The sequence below is a fragment of the Diadema setosum genome, chromosome 3 (assembly GCF_964275005.1).
Source record: "Diadema setosum chromosome 3, eeDiaSeto1, whole genome shotgun sequence".
NCBI lineage: Eukaryota > Metazoa > Echinodermata > Echinoidea > Diadematoida > Diadematidae > Diadema > Diadema setosum.
The window spans coordinates 16,396,279-16,410,499 of record NC_092687.1 but is presented as its reverse complement, the minus strand read 5'-3'; the positions used below and the strand labels follow the sequence as shown (position 1 = coordinate 16,410,499).

Sequence of the window (14,221 nt, the reverse complement as noted above, 5' to 3'; positions counted from 1 at the left end):
TGTTGGAAATGAAAAATGAATGAATGAATGAATGAATGAATGAATAAGCTGCCATTGGCGTTGTTCATAAACTTCATCATCTCTGCATCATTACTGCATTCAAATGATTTGATGCAGGAGGTTAGAGGTTCCTCCAGATATAGGTTTTGGATATAAACAATAAGGATTATACTAAAGATTGGTGTGGGTATGGGTATTGAGATTACTTGTTACTTGTTTACTTGTTGCAGTAATCCCATTCGCAGCTCCAAGGAAGCTATACCGGGATGCAAATCGTGTCATGTGCCAGTGGAGGTGCCAAAGTGACAAGGTTGTGTGTGACTCTCTTATGTACAATAAAAGTGAGAGTGTCTGTGCAAGTAAAAACATTGGTCCCTTTCTACAGCATGTGGAACCCAGCAGGAGGTTGCATCTTATTGATGAAGGGCAGTGCAACCTCTCTGAACATGGCTGGGTTTGGAGTGAGTACCACAGATCCTGGTAAATTATTCCATAGTCGAATTGACCTTGGGAAAGTTGCAAATTTGAATGTGTCTATTGTAGCTTTGGGTATGACATATTTGGCTGGGTGGTCATGTCTTCCGAAGTAGGTTGCTGGTATGATTCCGTGAGGAAAAGGCATGCAAACGAGTTGATGATGTAATCGATGGAAAAGAGAGCACTGAGAGGGGAGCCGGCGAGAATGGAGGCTGTCCCATCCTAGGCCTGAAACCAAGGTTGAGGAGGATGTTGTTCTCCTGTAGTCACAGTAAACGAACCGAGCCGCTGATCTTTGCACCTGCTCGAGTAGGTTAACAGCTGTGACAGTGTGAGGGTTCCATGCCTCTGAAGCGTACTCCAGTTGAGGACGGACTAACGCAGTGTAGGCTCTGGATTTAACCTCTTTAGAGCATGGTGACAGGCCAAGTGTACGACTTGCCTTATTCCTGATGTTCTGGCAATGTTGATTCCATCACAGGTCTGTAGTCACTGTCACTCCTAGGTATTTGTCTTCTTTGGCCGTAGGTATTACATCTTTGTCGAGACGGTACGTGTAGGTGTGAGGAGTGCGTTTACGTGTGATGAAAAGGACAGCACATTTTGCAACATTAAACTTCATTTGCCATGTAGTAGACCAGGGTGACAGCTGCAGGAGATCTTGCTGCAGAATGTGATGGTCATCATCAGACTTCTTTGTAGATGACACAGTCATCTGCAAACAGCCGAAGTGAAGACTTGATGTTTTCTTGGATGTCATTTATGAAAATGAGGAAGAGAGTCGGACCAATGACTGAGCCTTAGGGGACTCCAGATGTGACGTTCTGCCGTGATGACTGAGAACCATCAACAACCACACACTGTGTTCTGTCTGAGAGGAATGCCATTATCCAGTTAAGTGTATCACCTGAGATGTCAATATTGGAGCTTGATGCAAAGTCGTTGGTGGGGCACTCTATCAAATGCTTTTTGGAAGTCCAAGAAGATGGTATGCACTTGGCTGCGTTTCTGAAGGATGGAAGACCAGTCATGTACTGAAGATGATAGCTGTGTGCTAGCTGATAAGCCCTGACGAAAGCCGTGTTGGGTATCAGTGAGAATCTTGTTTGATGCCAGATGTTTGGAGACATGGCTAAGGATTACGTGCTCCATAATCTTACAGGCAATGCAGGTGAGAGAGATGGGACGGTAGTTGGAAGGGTCATTTTTCTCACCTGACTTGTGAATCGGGGAGACAAGGGCCTGTTTCCACTGAGATGGTATTGTGCCGGTGTTATAACTTTGTTGAAACAAGAAGGACAGCACAGGAGCAATGTCGTGGGCCATAAGCTTGAGAAGCTTGGGTGGAATTTCGTCTGGTCCGCTGGCTTTGGAAGGGTTTAGCTGCTGTAACTGTTTTTCGACTCCTCTCCTATCAAAGTGGAGATATCTCCACTTTGATATAGGAGAGGAGTCGAAAAACATGTCCGATGGGCGAATAGGGAGACTGGTCCTTTGATGGTAGATTCTGCATGTCTTCTTTGGTGAAAGTGGTGTGGAAGAAGTTGTTCAACACTTCTGCCTTTTCTGCAGCTGCAGAACATAGTTTTACAGCAGTGCGCAGGGAAGGTATTCCAATCACTTCAGTTCGGCATTTTCTGATGTAGGACCAGAAGACTTTGGGATTGTCTTGCAGACTTGCTCCAGTGATGTTGTTTATGTAGTTGTCATGGGCTTCATGGACAATCTTAGCCACTTGATTTCGAAACTTTCTGAAGTCTTTCCACGCAGCCGTAGTACCTTGCCGGAAAGCTTTCTTAAACAGTCTGTCACGTTTTCTCATCTTCTGTTTGATGTCTTGGGTACTCCATGGGAGATGCCTCTTTCCTTTGCTCATCGTTGATGGGATCAGTTCACTCAAACACCTGTTTAGGAAATTTGAGATCATCATCCAGTTAGATTCAACAGAACGCTTTCAATTAGGATGTTGGGATGACTCCGCCGATTTCCCATCAAGGTAGAAAGAGAGTTTTCCAACCCCGTAAGGCTAGCTTAACGCTCATTTGGTGGGCAGTAATAAGAACCGAGGAAGAGCTGCTTGGTGTTTAATTGCTAACTCAAGAGTGCGCCATAGGAGTTCGCAGTCAGAAGTAAAGTGGGCATTCACTGATTGTGATGTCATCTCGCACAGCAATAAAGATATCTGAGACGCTGTCATCGTCAGATTTGTAATGATTCTACACAACATTAGAAAATCTGTCATTGTTCTATGAATACAAGAGAATCACTGAAATTCTCGGAATTCTTCTACATTCTTTAAAATGTATCATGCAGTTTAAATACTGCTCAGTTTGACATACAATTGTCATGTACTAGTAACTTGAACGTAGGATGGCGTTTCACTGTTTATGAAGAAAAGGCCAGGATGAACGAGTCGCCGCATGGCGGCGCTGTTTTCAAACATTATTTCTTTTTTCGACAGATAAGTTCATTGACCCGCTCCTGAAATACATGGCGTACACTTTCTGCGGTGGAAATTGACAACAAAACAGAATTTCTGATGAAACCTGCCAAGATGGCGGGGATTACTCCTAAAAGGAAGGAAATCTACAAGTATGAGGCTCCCTGGACGTTATACAGCATGAATTGGGGCGTTAGACCCGACAAACGATTCAGGTTGGCCGTTGGAAGTTTCGTCGAGGAATACAACAACAAGGCAAGTGTTTTGTCTCGTAGTCACAGTGTGTACAGTCTGTACGTGCCGCGTACACATTGCACTATGACAGCTAAAATTTATACTTGCACTGCACTGCATGCACAGCACTACGTCTACAGTCCGTTGTGTTCATGTCGCCGCTGTGTGTAATGTCTCCAGGAAAATACCAGCGAGCTGAGCAAAGCTAAGCAAAGTTTCCACTGCGATGAATCGCAAAATCACAAAGAGAACATTACTTATGTAATTTAGTTTGAAAGCTTTGATCTCATGTTTTTGAAGTCATTCATTTCGTGTTTGTTCGTTTGTCTAATTCGTAATTGACGACGTGACTAATTTGGTTTGGGTGATCAATAAATTACTTCATGCCATTCATGGTGATGTGTGTTGACGAATGAATGTGATGCCGAGTGTTAATGAAAAGGAACTTTTCTATTTGACCTTAAAGTTTGAACATGATTTATAGGATTGGTGCAGAGCCAGGGACACTTTGAATGGTATTTCAATCAACCGACTATATCATATGGACTGGACTAGATCTATTTAAATGCAGTAGGTCCTATGGTTGGGGCACCACCTATCGGTAGGGCACCTTCCCATCAGCACCCAGCGTATCAATTCGTGGTTGTTTGCGTATAGAACGAAGAGGTACGCGCGGGATTAAGTGTCATTAGCTATAAAGACAATAAAAATGAAGAAACGAAAATCAAACTCAAACAAACCAAGCTAAAAATTACACATCCGCTCAGTAACGACGCATGGCTGTGAAATTCACATGTATTTATACCTATATGCTGTGAAATTCACGTGTATTACCTAGGCTATGCTGTGAAATTCACGCGTATACCTATGGAGGGGAGGGGGTGCCGATCGCAAGGTACCCTTTTTGGCTGCGCGAAGAAAACGGAACGCACACACCCAAATTGCGCTATTTTAAAACGGAGATTCATAATCAACGAGATGGTCACGACATTCAAAACTGCAGTATTTATGGCATATTTGAGGTAAGAATTAGGCGAATTTGTGTTATATTTTTAGAATAAACAAGCTACAGATCCTTAGGGTGACGATACATTGTAGGTGGTACCCCTAACCCCGGGACGCTCCGTGTACACAGTTACACACTGTGGGAGCGTCCTGAGTCAATAGAGTGCTATATCGGTAAGCTTGAAAAACATACACAGTCTGTCACAGATTTTCGCGCCTCCGTAAGTTTCGAATTTCACTAGAAAAAAACTTACTTTTATAGTGTACATAAGATTCTTATCTAATTCCTACCATACGTTCATCTTGTTCTTGTTCACACTGGTCCAATGATCTTGAAAAAACTTTTTTTTACAGGTCCATCGCCTAGCTCCCCATCCCATTCACCATTTTCGAAATCAGTATGCAGTACACTGCGCACGTAAATATTCATGTGCTGGGCGGAGTCGCAATGCTTTTAGCCTTCTGACAAGGCCTGCGCGCGCGTACCCACCCAGAAAGCAACGCAATATACACTTGTAGGTCTACAGCGAGAGGGTTTGCCACAACAGTATGATACGGCCTTGCCATAAAGCTACAGCTGTACAGATGAATTGACGGCCAGCGCATGCGCACAAGTTTCAAATCCATTGACTGTATAAGATGTCGTTCTCCCAAGTTCCTCTCGACCGAGTCGTATTTAATTCATCAATTCGAGCAGAAATGGAATATTGGCAGGACCAAAAGTTGAACGCAGTCAGTCTTCAACATTATAACTTCACCTGTAAGTCTTCAGGTTACAGAATTTTTGCGATTTAATATTGATATTTAGGCGCTATACTTCGCCTGTCATGATCATATCTGCTACAATGCGCAGCCCCAACACTGCGTGTTGGGGCTGGTCGCAGTTAGTGGTACCCCAACCCTACATTGTATGTATGTGGCCTCTGCTGCCAAAAGTGGGGGTTTGCGTCAACGAGGAGAGCAAAACCCCCAATTTTCGGCCAGCCTCCAGCACAGAATCCGGACACTTATCACTTATCACAAGCCAGCAAATCCTACTGTCACAACACATGCATATCGCATCGTTTCACATACAGTACTGGCACACTTGCTCACCACAGCAAAGTGCCTGAGTCACCTCCAAAAATCCATCTGAAATCCCAAATTTTGCCATCAAACACATTGAATCGGCGCACTTTTCTAAAACTCACATGACTAGTTATGTAGGTCCCGTGTAAAGACTCCGGGTCGCTGAAAAAGTGCAAAGAATTGAAAAATTATGCCATTCTGTTGTGAGATTTTCACTTATTATTTATTGCAAGCTCAGAGTGTGATGGTATCCTCAAAAACACACAAACAAAATCTCTGTACATGCCGATGCAGTGAATAGGGTTCTAAATGTACAGGGGCTGAATGCAAGTGCTGAGTCACCAAAATTTGGACACGAACAGGTGCCAAAATGCCGGTACGCCCTGATGCAACCTTGCTCCAACAAGGTATGGTGCGCGCTCATTTTTCAGCGGCCTTGCAGGGTGCTACATAACTTTATTTTACCACTTGCCCGGTCGGGCAAGCAGATTTTCAAATTTGCAGCAAAATACTTGCCCGAACAGTAATTTTACTTGCCCGAAAATAAAGTCCAAAATATACGGAAGTGATAATAGAAAATCATGTGTTAGTCAAGGGTCCAATAAAAACCCAATCATTGGAATAAACAGCACACATTGATTTGCATGCCTTTGGTCTGATCAAGTGTTGCCGTTGCATTGCATTGGGGCTTCTTCATGTAAGTGTTAGAAAGTTGCTGAAATGAAGTGCGTTGCATCAGGAACAGCCATTATCTTTGGGTTTCTGTATGGTTGACTTTGTGGGATTGTTGGGGGAATAGGTGAAAACAAAAAGTGGCTTCAAAATTTTTTACTTGTCCAATTCGGGCAAGCATCAGTTCTCATTATTCAAAAATGCTTGCCCGAAATCGGGCAAGTGCTTATGTAGCACCCTGCCTTGTATGCGTATTGAACGTGCACAGCGCGTGTCCGAATTTTGGAGAGGCTGTCCGAATTTTGGGGAATTGACAATGTGATAATATTTGGGGATTCTGTGAAATTTTATGATGTATTTTTACAAAATCAATATTGGGAAAAGTAGATTTATATATTTAACATACATCATTATACATTTTGTAGATATAATTTTGTAGAGTATTATTTGAGTTGAACAAATGATTCAAAAAAGCTTAAGTGTCTGATCTAGAATTCTAGATCTACACCCCTATGTGGCCGTACAATGTATTTTGGTTAAGAGATTTCATAGTATCTTTCTTTATTCTCTTTTGCAGGTTCAGATCGTGGCACTCAATGAAGAGACGTCAGAATTTGAAGCCAAGTCCACGTTTGACCACCCGTACCCCACCACCAAAATCATGTGGATTCCCGACAATGTGAGTGACTTGGCACCTAAAGTCTACAGCACCTTTTCCACCTCCCCTGAACGTCACTTTTGCTCCTGCTGTAGGAAGTTCCATGTGCAATATTTTAGAGTGTACAGGCTGGTACCACAGGGAGATTTGCCAGTGATATTCATTTTTCATGTACAGCTCGTATATATCAATGCAAAGATGTGTTTACAAATCAGCCAGTGGAGTACCGTATACATTTGAACATGCCAACTGTAATTTTACTGGATGTGCATCAACTACATTTCTACAACCTCAAGTACTTTTTTTTACGAGTTTGCTTGTGGGATGCACATACAGCTGTAATTGGCCCAAGTGATGAATGCCTGCAGAAATGTTGCTTGCATGTTTAAAGGCGTAAATAGTTTTCTGTGCATTGCTACATGAAACATTGATAGAGAATTTAATTGAATTGATAGAGAAAAGGATGTTACGGTTGTTCTCTTCCAAAGCAGTCACAGAGTAAGAATTTAAAGAAGAATAAAAGAAGGAAAGAAGTGAAATATGTGGCAGCTTGTAACAAGTTGTTTGTCAATTGTGGCAAGTATTCGTTTAAATCTGGCATGTTTTTGGCTTGGGCGTCGTGGCTAATTTGTTGGTCATCATCATTGACAGATCATGTCTAGGTAATTATTGTGATGAGCTTTCTGTGATATAAAGCTTGAATACAGGTAGTAAGAAAGTCTTTCCTCTTTGTTAGTTGCATGACCATTATTGGAAGATCACATGGCACTCATGTGTACAGTTTTTACTCCGCTCTGCAAAGCAAAAAAAAAAAAAACACAAACAAACAAACATAAAACAAATTCAAAAATAGAAAAAAAAAATGAACAAAAGGCTGTGGATTTCCTGTCATTGTTTTTTTTTTTTTTTTTTTTTCAACTCCTATGTTGGATTCCAAGCAGCCTCATTAAATGTGAAACAAAGAACATATTTTGATACATTGATACATGTAGATAGAGAACATTGGGTTGAAAAGATAGAAACAAAGTGTCTGTATATTATAGTCTTTGTCATCTAGAGTTCTATGAATTATTAAGGTCATGATAATGTGGGGGGGGGGGGGAAGGATCTTCACTAAGCTTTTTGTCTCTAGATGAAAGAATTTATGTCTCAGTATTATATTTTGATAATCATTTTAATGAAAAATTGGATGCCAGGCATCCTCACTAGATCTGAAATGACGAGCTTATGTTGGTAGATTATTGAAAAGAGCATTGGGTTTAGAGAGGAAGAAGCAAAGTGTGAAGAGTTTCCAGGAATCGAGGTAAGATCTTTGCTAAACGCTTTTCCTTCCCCCTGTTCTCCCCTGCTGAACACCCATTCCTACAGAAGGGCGTGTTCCCAGACCTGTTAGCAACCAGCGGGGACTACCTGCGGGTGTGGCGGGTGGGCGAGACGGACACCAGACTGGAATGCTTGCTGAACAATGTAGGTTGCCTTTTATGTTTGGACGTACGGTGGACTCCCGTTATAACGAAATCTTCAGGAGCGGCAGTTTTCTTTTATTGTATCGAAATTTCGTTAAGAACAAACAAACAATAAAAAAGATACAGCAGATAATGCTGCGGCCTGAATTTTTATTATGCTGTAACCAGAATTTTATTATTTACCTTGTTCGTTATAACGGGAGTGCACTGTACAATGTACCAATGAGTTGAATGTGATCAAGATTTGCTTCAGAAGAGAGATAGGTTGCATTGTCTGGGCTTGTGTGGAATGTTTCTCAGGGTATGTGATAAAGTCTAATTTTCATTGGATATTCACTGCCAATGAATGAATAAATTGTGTCAGTAAATTTAATTTGCACTCATACTCATTTATGTATGTGATTCCTGCTATTAGCTGTACTTGTTTACATAACATAATTATACAGCTTGGTAAAAAGATTTGATCAATTTAGGAAAATGTGAATGTCATGAGCTACTTCAGTGAATAAGTTAGTATTGTCAGAATGCATTTTTAGTGTGATCAATTGCTCAGGCCATACATGTACCTCACATGGCATGGCTATACATGGCACCGTTGATTTATATTTACTACATGATGTGAAATTATGTAAATCGTCTGGAATGCCCCTTTAACTTGATATTGGCTTGGCTCTCTTCCCCCTCCCTCCACAGAACAAGAACTCAGATTTCTGTGCCCCACTGACGTCGTTCGACTGGAATGAGGTCGACCCCAACCTGCTGGGGACATCCAGCATCGACACGACGTGCACGATCTGGGGTTTGGAGACTGGTCAGATCGTGGGAAGGGTCAACATGGTAACTGGACACGTGAAGACGCAACTGATCGCCCACGACAAAGAGGTGACGATGACTACGAAAATGACGATCGATGACAACGAAAATAATAGTTGATGACATTGATGCTGTCACACGTAGCATCATTTTTTTCCTTTTGAAAAAAAGAGACTTTGTCGAAACAATAAATTCATTATAGCTGTGTTTGTTATAACGGGACTGCACTGTACCATCCTTGATATTAAAAATATATGCTATTATGTAACAAGTGAAAAATACACCATGCATTTATTGTATGGTAGTTCCATATCACTCGATTTGCATGGAAATTTTCACACTTCAAAAATTGTAACTATTTCAGCACTTGTCCGATGCAGAGCTGGCAAGTGTTCTGATATTGCAGGGAGCTTTCTGAAAACTTAGATACACTGTATTTCTTCACATTCGGTAATAGGAGAAGTTCATAGCAACAGTAGTTATGATGATGATAAGGTTGAACTCTGATAGTCGAAGTTATGTACTATACCTGAGTACAGTTTTCATTATCTTTCACACTTTTGTCTACGATACCATAGGTATATGACATTGCATTTAGTCGAGCCGGTGGTGGCCGCGACATGTTTGCGTCAGTTGGTGCTGACGGCTCGGTGCGGATGTTTGACCTGCGGCACTTGGAGCACTCGACAATCATCTACGAGGACCCCCAGCACCATCCCCTCCTACGGCTGGCATGGAACAAGCAGGACCCCAACTACCTAGCAACCATGGCCATGGATTCATTCGAGGTGAATACGGATTACAAGCAGTGTCTGAGTTCAAAGGGAATAATTGTGTAGATAGAGTGAATGCAGAAATGTTAGTAGAATACACCAGTGAAGTTAGATGAAAATTGGACGATTCATTTAAAAGTCATGCATTTTTTAAGATGCTGATAGCATTATAGGTCCAGTTGTCTCAATATACATGCAGTGCTTGAAAATTGTTCTTTTGATGATATGATTATCAAAATCTTTATGCTGCTGTTCACAAAGGTTATTATTCTAGATGTGAGGGTACTGTGCACACCAGTGGCCAGACTCGCCAACCAATGTGTGTGTCTGTCCGTTCAAAAGTCATGCATTTTTTAAGTGCTGATGGCATAGGTCCAATTGTCTCAATATACATGCAGTGTTTGAAAATTGTTCTTTTGATGATATGATTAACAAAATCTTTATGGTGCTGTTGTTACCACAGGTTATTATTCTGGATGTGAGGGTACCATGCACACCCGTGGCCAGACTCAACAACCACCGTGCATGTGTGAACGGCATCGCATGGGCCCCACACTCGTCATGCCACATCTGTACTGCAGGTATGTGTGGACTGTGGGTCTGTTCACACTCATAATTGATTATATCACAGGCATGTTGCTGTATTACATAGCAACTATGCTATGTACAATGATCTCCTTTGTTCTTCTGCACTCTACCCTACTCCGCTTCACACTTGTCCACTCTGCATTTTTGCACTATACTTGTGCAATCATACTGTAATAACACCATAACTAGTCATAGAGATATGGGGGAGGGGAGCACAGGGGTTTACATGATGGGACAGTATTAAAGAGCTAAGATGTGAACTATCATTTACAAAAGTCCCTACTCAAAGGCTAGAGAATGTCTTTGACAAATGAATGATTTGAAATAAGAGCAACATTGATGTAAGTATTGATATTTCAGTAATATGTGAGGAATACTGTATATGCCATATATTTCGCGAGTCTAAATTTTCGTGAATCAGGAATTCCCCACGATTTCGTGAGTGGTTAAATTTGCGATTGTGGAGTCCTGTACTAAACAGAGTCGTGTACATCGGGATCAGAGTCAATATTTTCGCTTGTCTTTAATTTCGCGAATAGCACCTGACTCGCGAAATTCGCGAAAACAAAAACCTCGCGAAATGTTCGGCGTATACAGTATTTAAGAGTGTCTACTGATGAGCTCTTGGGTCTCCATAATCTGTACATCAATCTATCCTGTCTTTGATGTCTTTTCTGTAATATATCAAGCGGGAATCCCATGTTGGGCATAGCATATTATATGCACTTTCCATGTTCTTATAGTAGACATTTCTGAAGAATTCTTTGTTCATGTATGTACCCTATTCTTCATTTGTTCGTTTAAAGGAAACGGGTGATTTTTAGACTTTCACATTTGAACAACTATAAATTAATTATACTGAGTACAGAGCTTCAGAATTTATAGTGATTGGGATGAGGAATAAGAATGTTTCCAAAATTTACAACAAAGTGCAATGAGCAAGGATGATGACATGGCAGCCTCACCATAAGAACGCATGAGTTGGGGCTCAAGGGAGCAGAACAAAAGAAGAAAGCATGAATGAATTCTACACAGGTGAACTTTCAAAGCAAACACTAAACTACATTTCTCAAATACTGTAAACGTGGAAACTTTCGCGGTACATTAATTTTCGCGGATTTCGCGCTACGCTCGGCTAGCGCGAATTCAAAAACGCGCGAATATATCTTCACAATTTTCTACGCACATTTTGAACGGGATGAATTGTGTGCGCTTCATCGATGATACTGCTACGTAGTACAATGTACAGGCATGTTTACGCTACTAGTACTGTGCGAAGAGACGATACCCTAGATTGCTGTGTACTGTAGCATGCATGTGTGCACCGCAAGCATCGATGCTACAGTCCCCCGTGACTGCGGTACTAGAGTCACAGCTGTACTACGTATTTGAGTGCTTGTACTCGCAGTCGAGCCGCTCGCTACGTCGCTTGTCGTACGCTGGCATAGCAAGCTATGTAGCAGAGGCTTTGGATGAAAGCAGTGAATGTGTACTACAGTAAAGTAACCTGCTGTGGAGCGCGAATTTAAGAACCCGCGAATACGTTTTCGAGCCGCTCAGCGCGAAAAATTAATCGCGCGAAAATATTGACGTTTACAGTATGTGAGGCTCCTATGTCATTAACACTGTCCAGTGTATTTTGTTTTATTTTTATGCCTCCGCCACGAAGTGGTGCCGGAGGCATTATGTTTTCGGGTTGTCCGTCCGTCCGTCCGTCCGTCCTTCCGTCCGTCCGTAATGAATTTTGTGGACAAGGTAACTATCAAAACCTGTTGAGGTATCCTAATGAAACTTGGCATGTATGTGTATTAGGGGGTGAAGTTGTGCCTATCAACTTTTGGGTGCACATGCTCAAGGTCAAAGGTCAAAAGGTCAAGGTCAAATACATAAAATTTCACTATTTCCACCATATCTATTGAATGCCTGAAGATATTTTCTTGAAACTTAGTGTATACATGTATTACCCAATTAAGATTCTCTGGTGAAAGTTTGGGTCATGAGGTCAAAGGGCAAAGGTCAAAAGGTCAGGGTCAAATACATAAAATTTCACTATTTCCACCATATCTATTGAATGCCTGAAGATATTTTCTTGAAACTTAGTGTATACATGTATTACCCAATTAAGAGTCTCTGGTGAAAGTTTGGGTCATGAGGTCAAAGGTCAAAGGTCAAAAGGTCAAGTAAAAATATTAAAACTTCTTTTTTTTTCTCCATACCTTGGAAAATTGTTCAAGGTATCTTCATGGAACATAGTATATACATATACTGACTGGAAGTGATTATCTAGAGAATGTAGGGTTCATGGGTCAAAGGTCAGGGGTCAAAGGTCAAGTGCAACACTTAAAAATTTTACTATTTCCCTCCTATCATGCAATGCCAGCAGGGTTATCTTTTTTTTACACTTGGTGTATGCATACATGTGTAACCTAATAGAAATTCTCTGAAAAGTTTTTTTTTTTCTTCTTTTTTTGCCTCAAAGGTCAAAAGGTCAAAGATCAAGTGAAAGTGCTGAACTAACTTTTTCCTCCATATCTCGGAAGTGGCTCAAGTTATCTTGAAACTTATTATGCATGTTCTACTTGAAAGTGATTATCTTATGAATTTTAGGGTCAAGGGCCAGTTGAAAATGGTAACAATTTACTATTCAATTCAGAAATTGCACTTTTTCTCCACACCTGTAGGTACCTTGAAAATTACTCAATGCCTAAATGTATGAATGGGTCAAAGTCGAGTTAAAGTCCTTAAATCCCTAGATACATGCTCTCCTATTCATCCAATTAAACCTAGGTCAATGAAGGTGAACATTCAACACATTTGTGACAAACTTGTCATTTCAATATTTTGCCAATTTTGTGAAAATGTAATCGCACATTGTCCACATGTACTATGTAGACCTATTGGGAAAATCATGCATTATGGCGGAGGCATACCAGTCGCCAAAGCGACATTTCTAGTTTTCTCATAGTATTGGTTTTTCTGCTCAAAGACCGCAATAAATTGTATAAAATCTAAACATGGAGCTGTCGATTTATGTACTACATGATGTGAAACTATGAAAATCGTCTGGAATGCCCCTTAATCATGTGTGGGAATTAACTGTTCATTCCATTCATTTGCCATCTGTCAGTCTCCGTTCCTATTTGTCTTTCTGCCTCGCAGTCTTTCTTGCTATCTTTTTATATACGTATTTCATATGACGTGTATACACAGAATCTTTTTATCTATTGTGTCTTTTCTGTGATGTATCTCTGCAGCGGATGACCACCAAGCATTGATCTGGGACATCCAGCAAATGCCGCGGGCGATCGAGGACCCCATCCTGGCCTACACGGCAGAAGGGGAGATCAACCAGATCCAGTGGGCGTCGACGCAGCCGGACTGGATCGCCATCTGCTACAACAACTGTCTGGAGATCTTGCGGGTATAGGGGTGGTGATGTCGGGTGGGTGGGGCAGTGGGAGGGGCAGTGGGAGGGGCTGTGGAAGGGGCTGTGATAGGGGCTGTGGTAGGGGCTTTGGATGTGGCTGTGGTAGGGGCTTTGGATGTGGCTGTGGGTGGGGCTGCAGCAGTGCTGTAGGAGTAAGGGAGCACTATGGAGGCTAGGGGGGGAGGGCAGGGAAAGGGCGTGGTAGGGCAGAGAGGGGCACGGTGAGAAATAGGTGCAGACATGGATATGATGGTGGCATAATGTGTTAAGGTTTGGCAGGAAAAAACCAGAATGGAGAGGTTAGAAATTGGTTGCAAATGCCCTGAGCTGAGAAGGATATTGGCCCATTAGAACTGTTTTGCTATGGCTGGGATCTACATCCATTCCTCACATGAGCAGAAATGCATTGGAGAAGATGAAAATGCTCATCCACCGTGGGGAGATGGAGTTGCCTATAACAGTTTGGCATGGAAAATGAATCGGGAAGAGTAAGGGTGTGGCGACAGGCTGAAATGCGTCGGAAATCGCATCGCTGTCACATTTTTCTGTGGCTGCGAGTAGGAATGCATTTTCTTTCTTATTCATTGAGCTGCACTGGAA

General features: G+C 41.8%; 1 protein-coding gene across 1 annotated transcript; it reads left to right on the top strand.

Annotated features, from left to right (window-relative positions):
* The first annotated feature begins 2,968 nt into the window (after positions 1–2,968).
* On the top strand, positions 2,969–13,621 carry LOC140226224 (DDB1- and CUL4-associated factor 7). Its single transcript, XM_072306713.1, has 7 exons — positions 2,969–3,172; positions 6,474–6,575; positions 7,923–8,021; positions 8,714–8,902; positions 9,412–9,621; positions 10,070–10,187; positions 13,449–13,621. Exons 1-7 carry the CDS (start codon positions 3,017–3,019, stop codon positions 13,619–13,621), a joined length of 1,047 nt encoding a protein of 348 aa, XP_072162814.1. The 5' UTR covers positions 2,969–3,016.
* Positions 13,622–14,221: the final 600 nt, after the last annotated feature.

Coding starts and splice junctions, on each gene's coding strand:
- LOC140226224 (XM_072306713.1), top strand. CDS start 3,017: ATGAAACCTGCCAAGATGGCGGGGATTACTCCTAAAAGGAAGGAAATC. Junction 6,576..7,922: donor TCATGTGGATTCCCGACAAT/GTGAGTGACTTG, acceptor CCATTCCTACAG/AAGGGCGTGTTCCCAGACCT. Junction 9,622..10,069: donor TGGCCATGGATTCATTCGAG/GTGAATACGGAT, acceptor TTGTTACCACAG/GTTATTATTCTGGATGTGAG.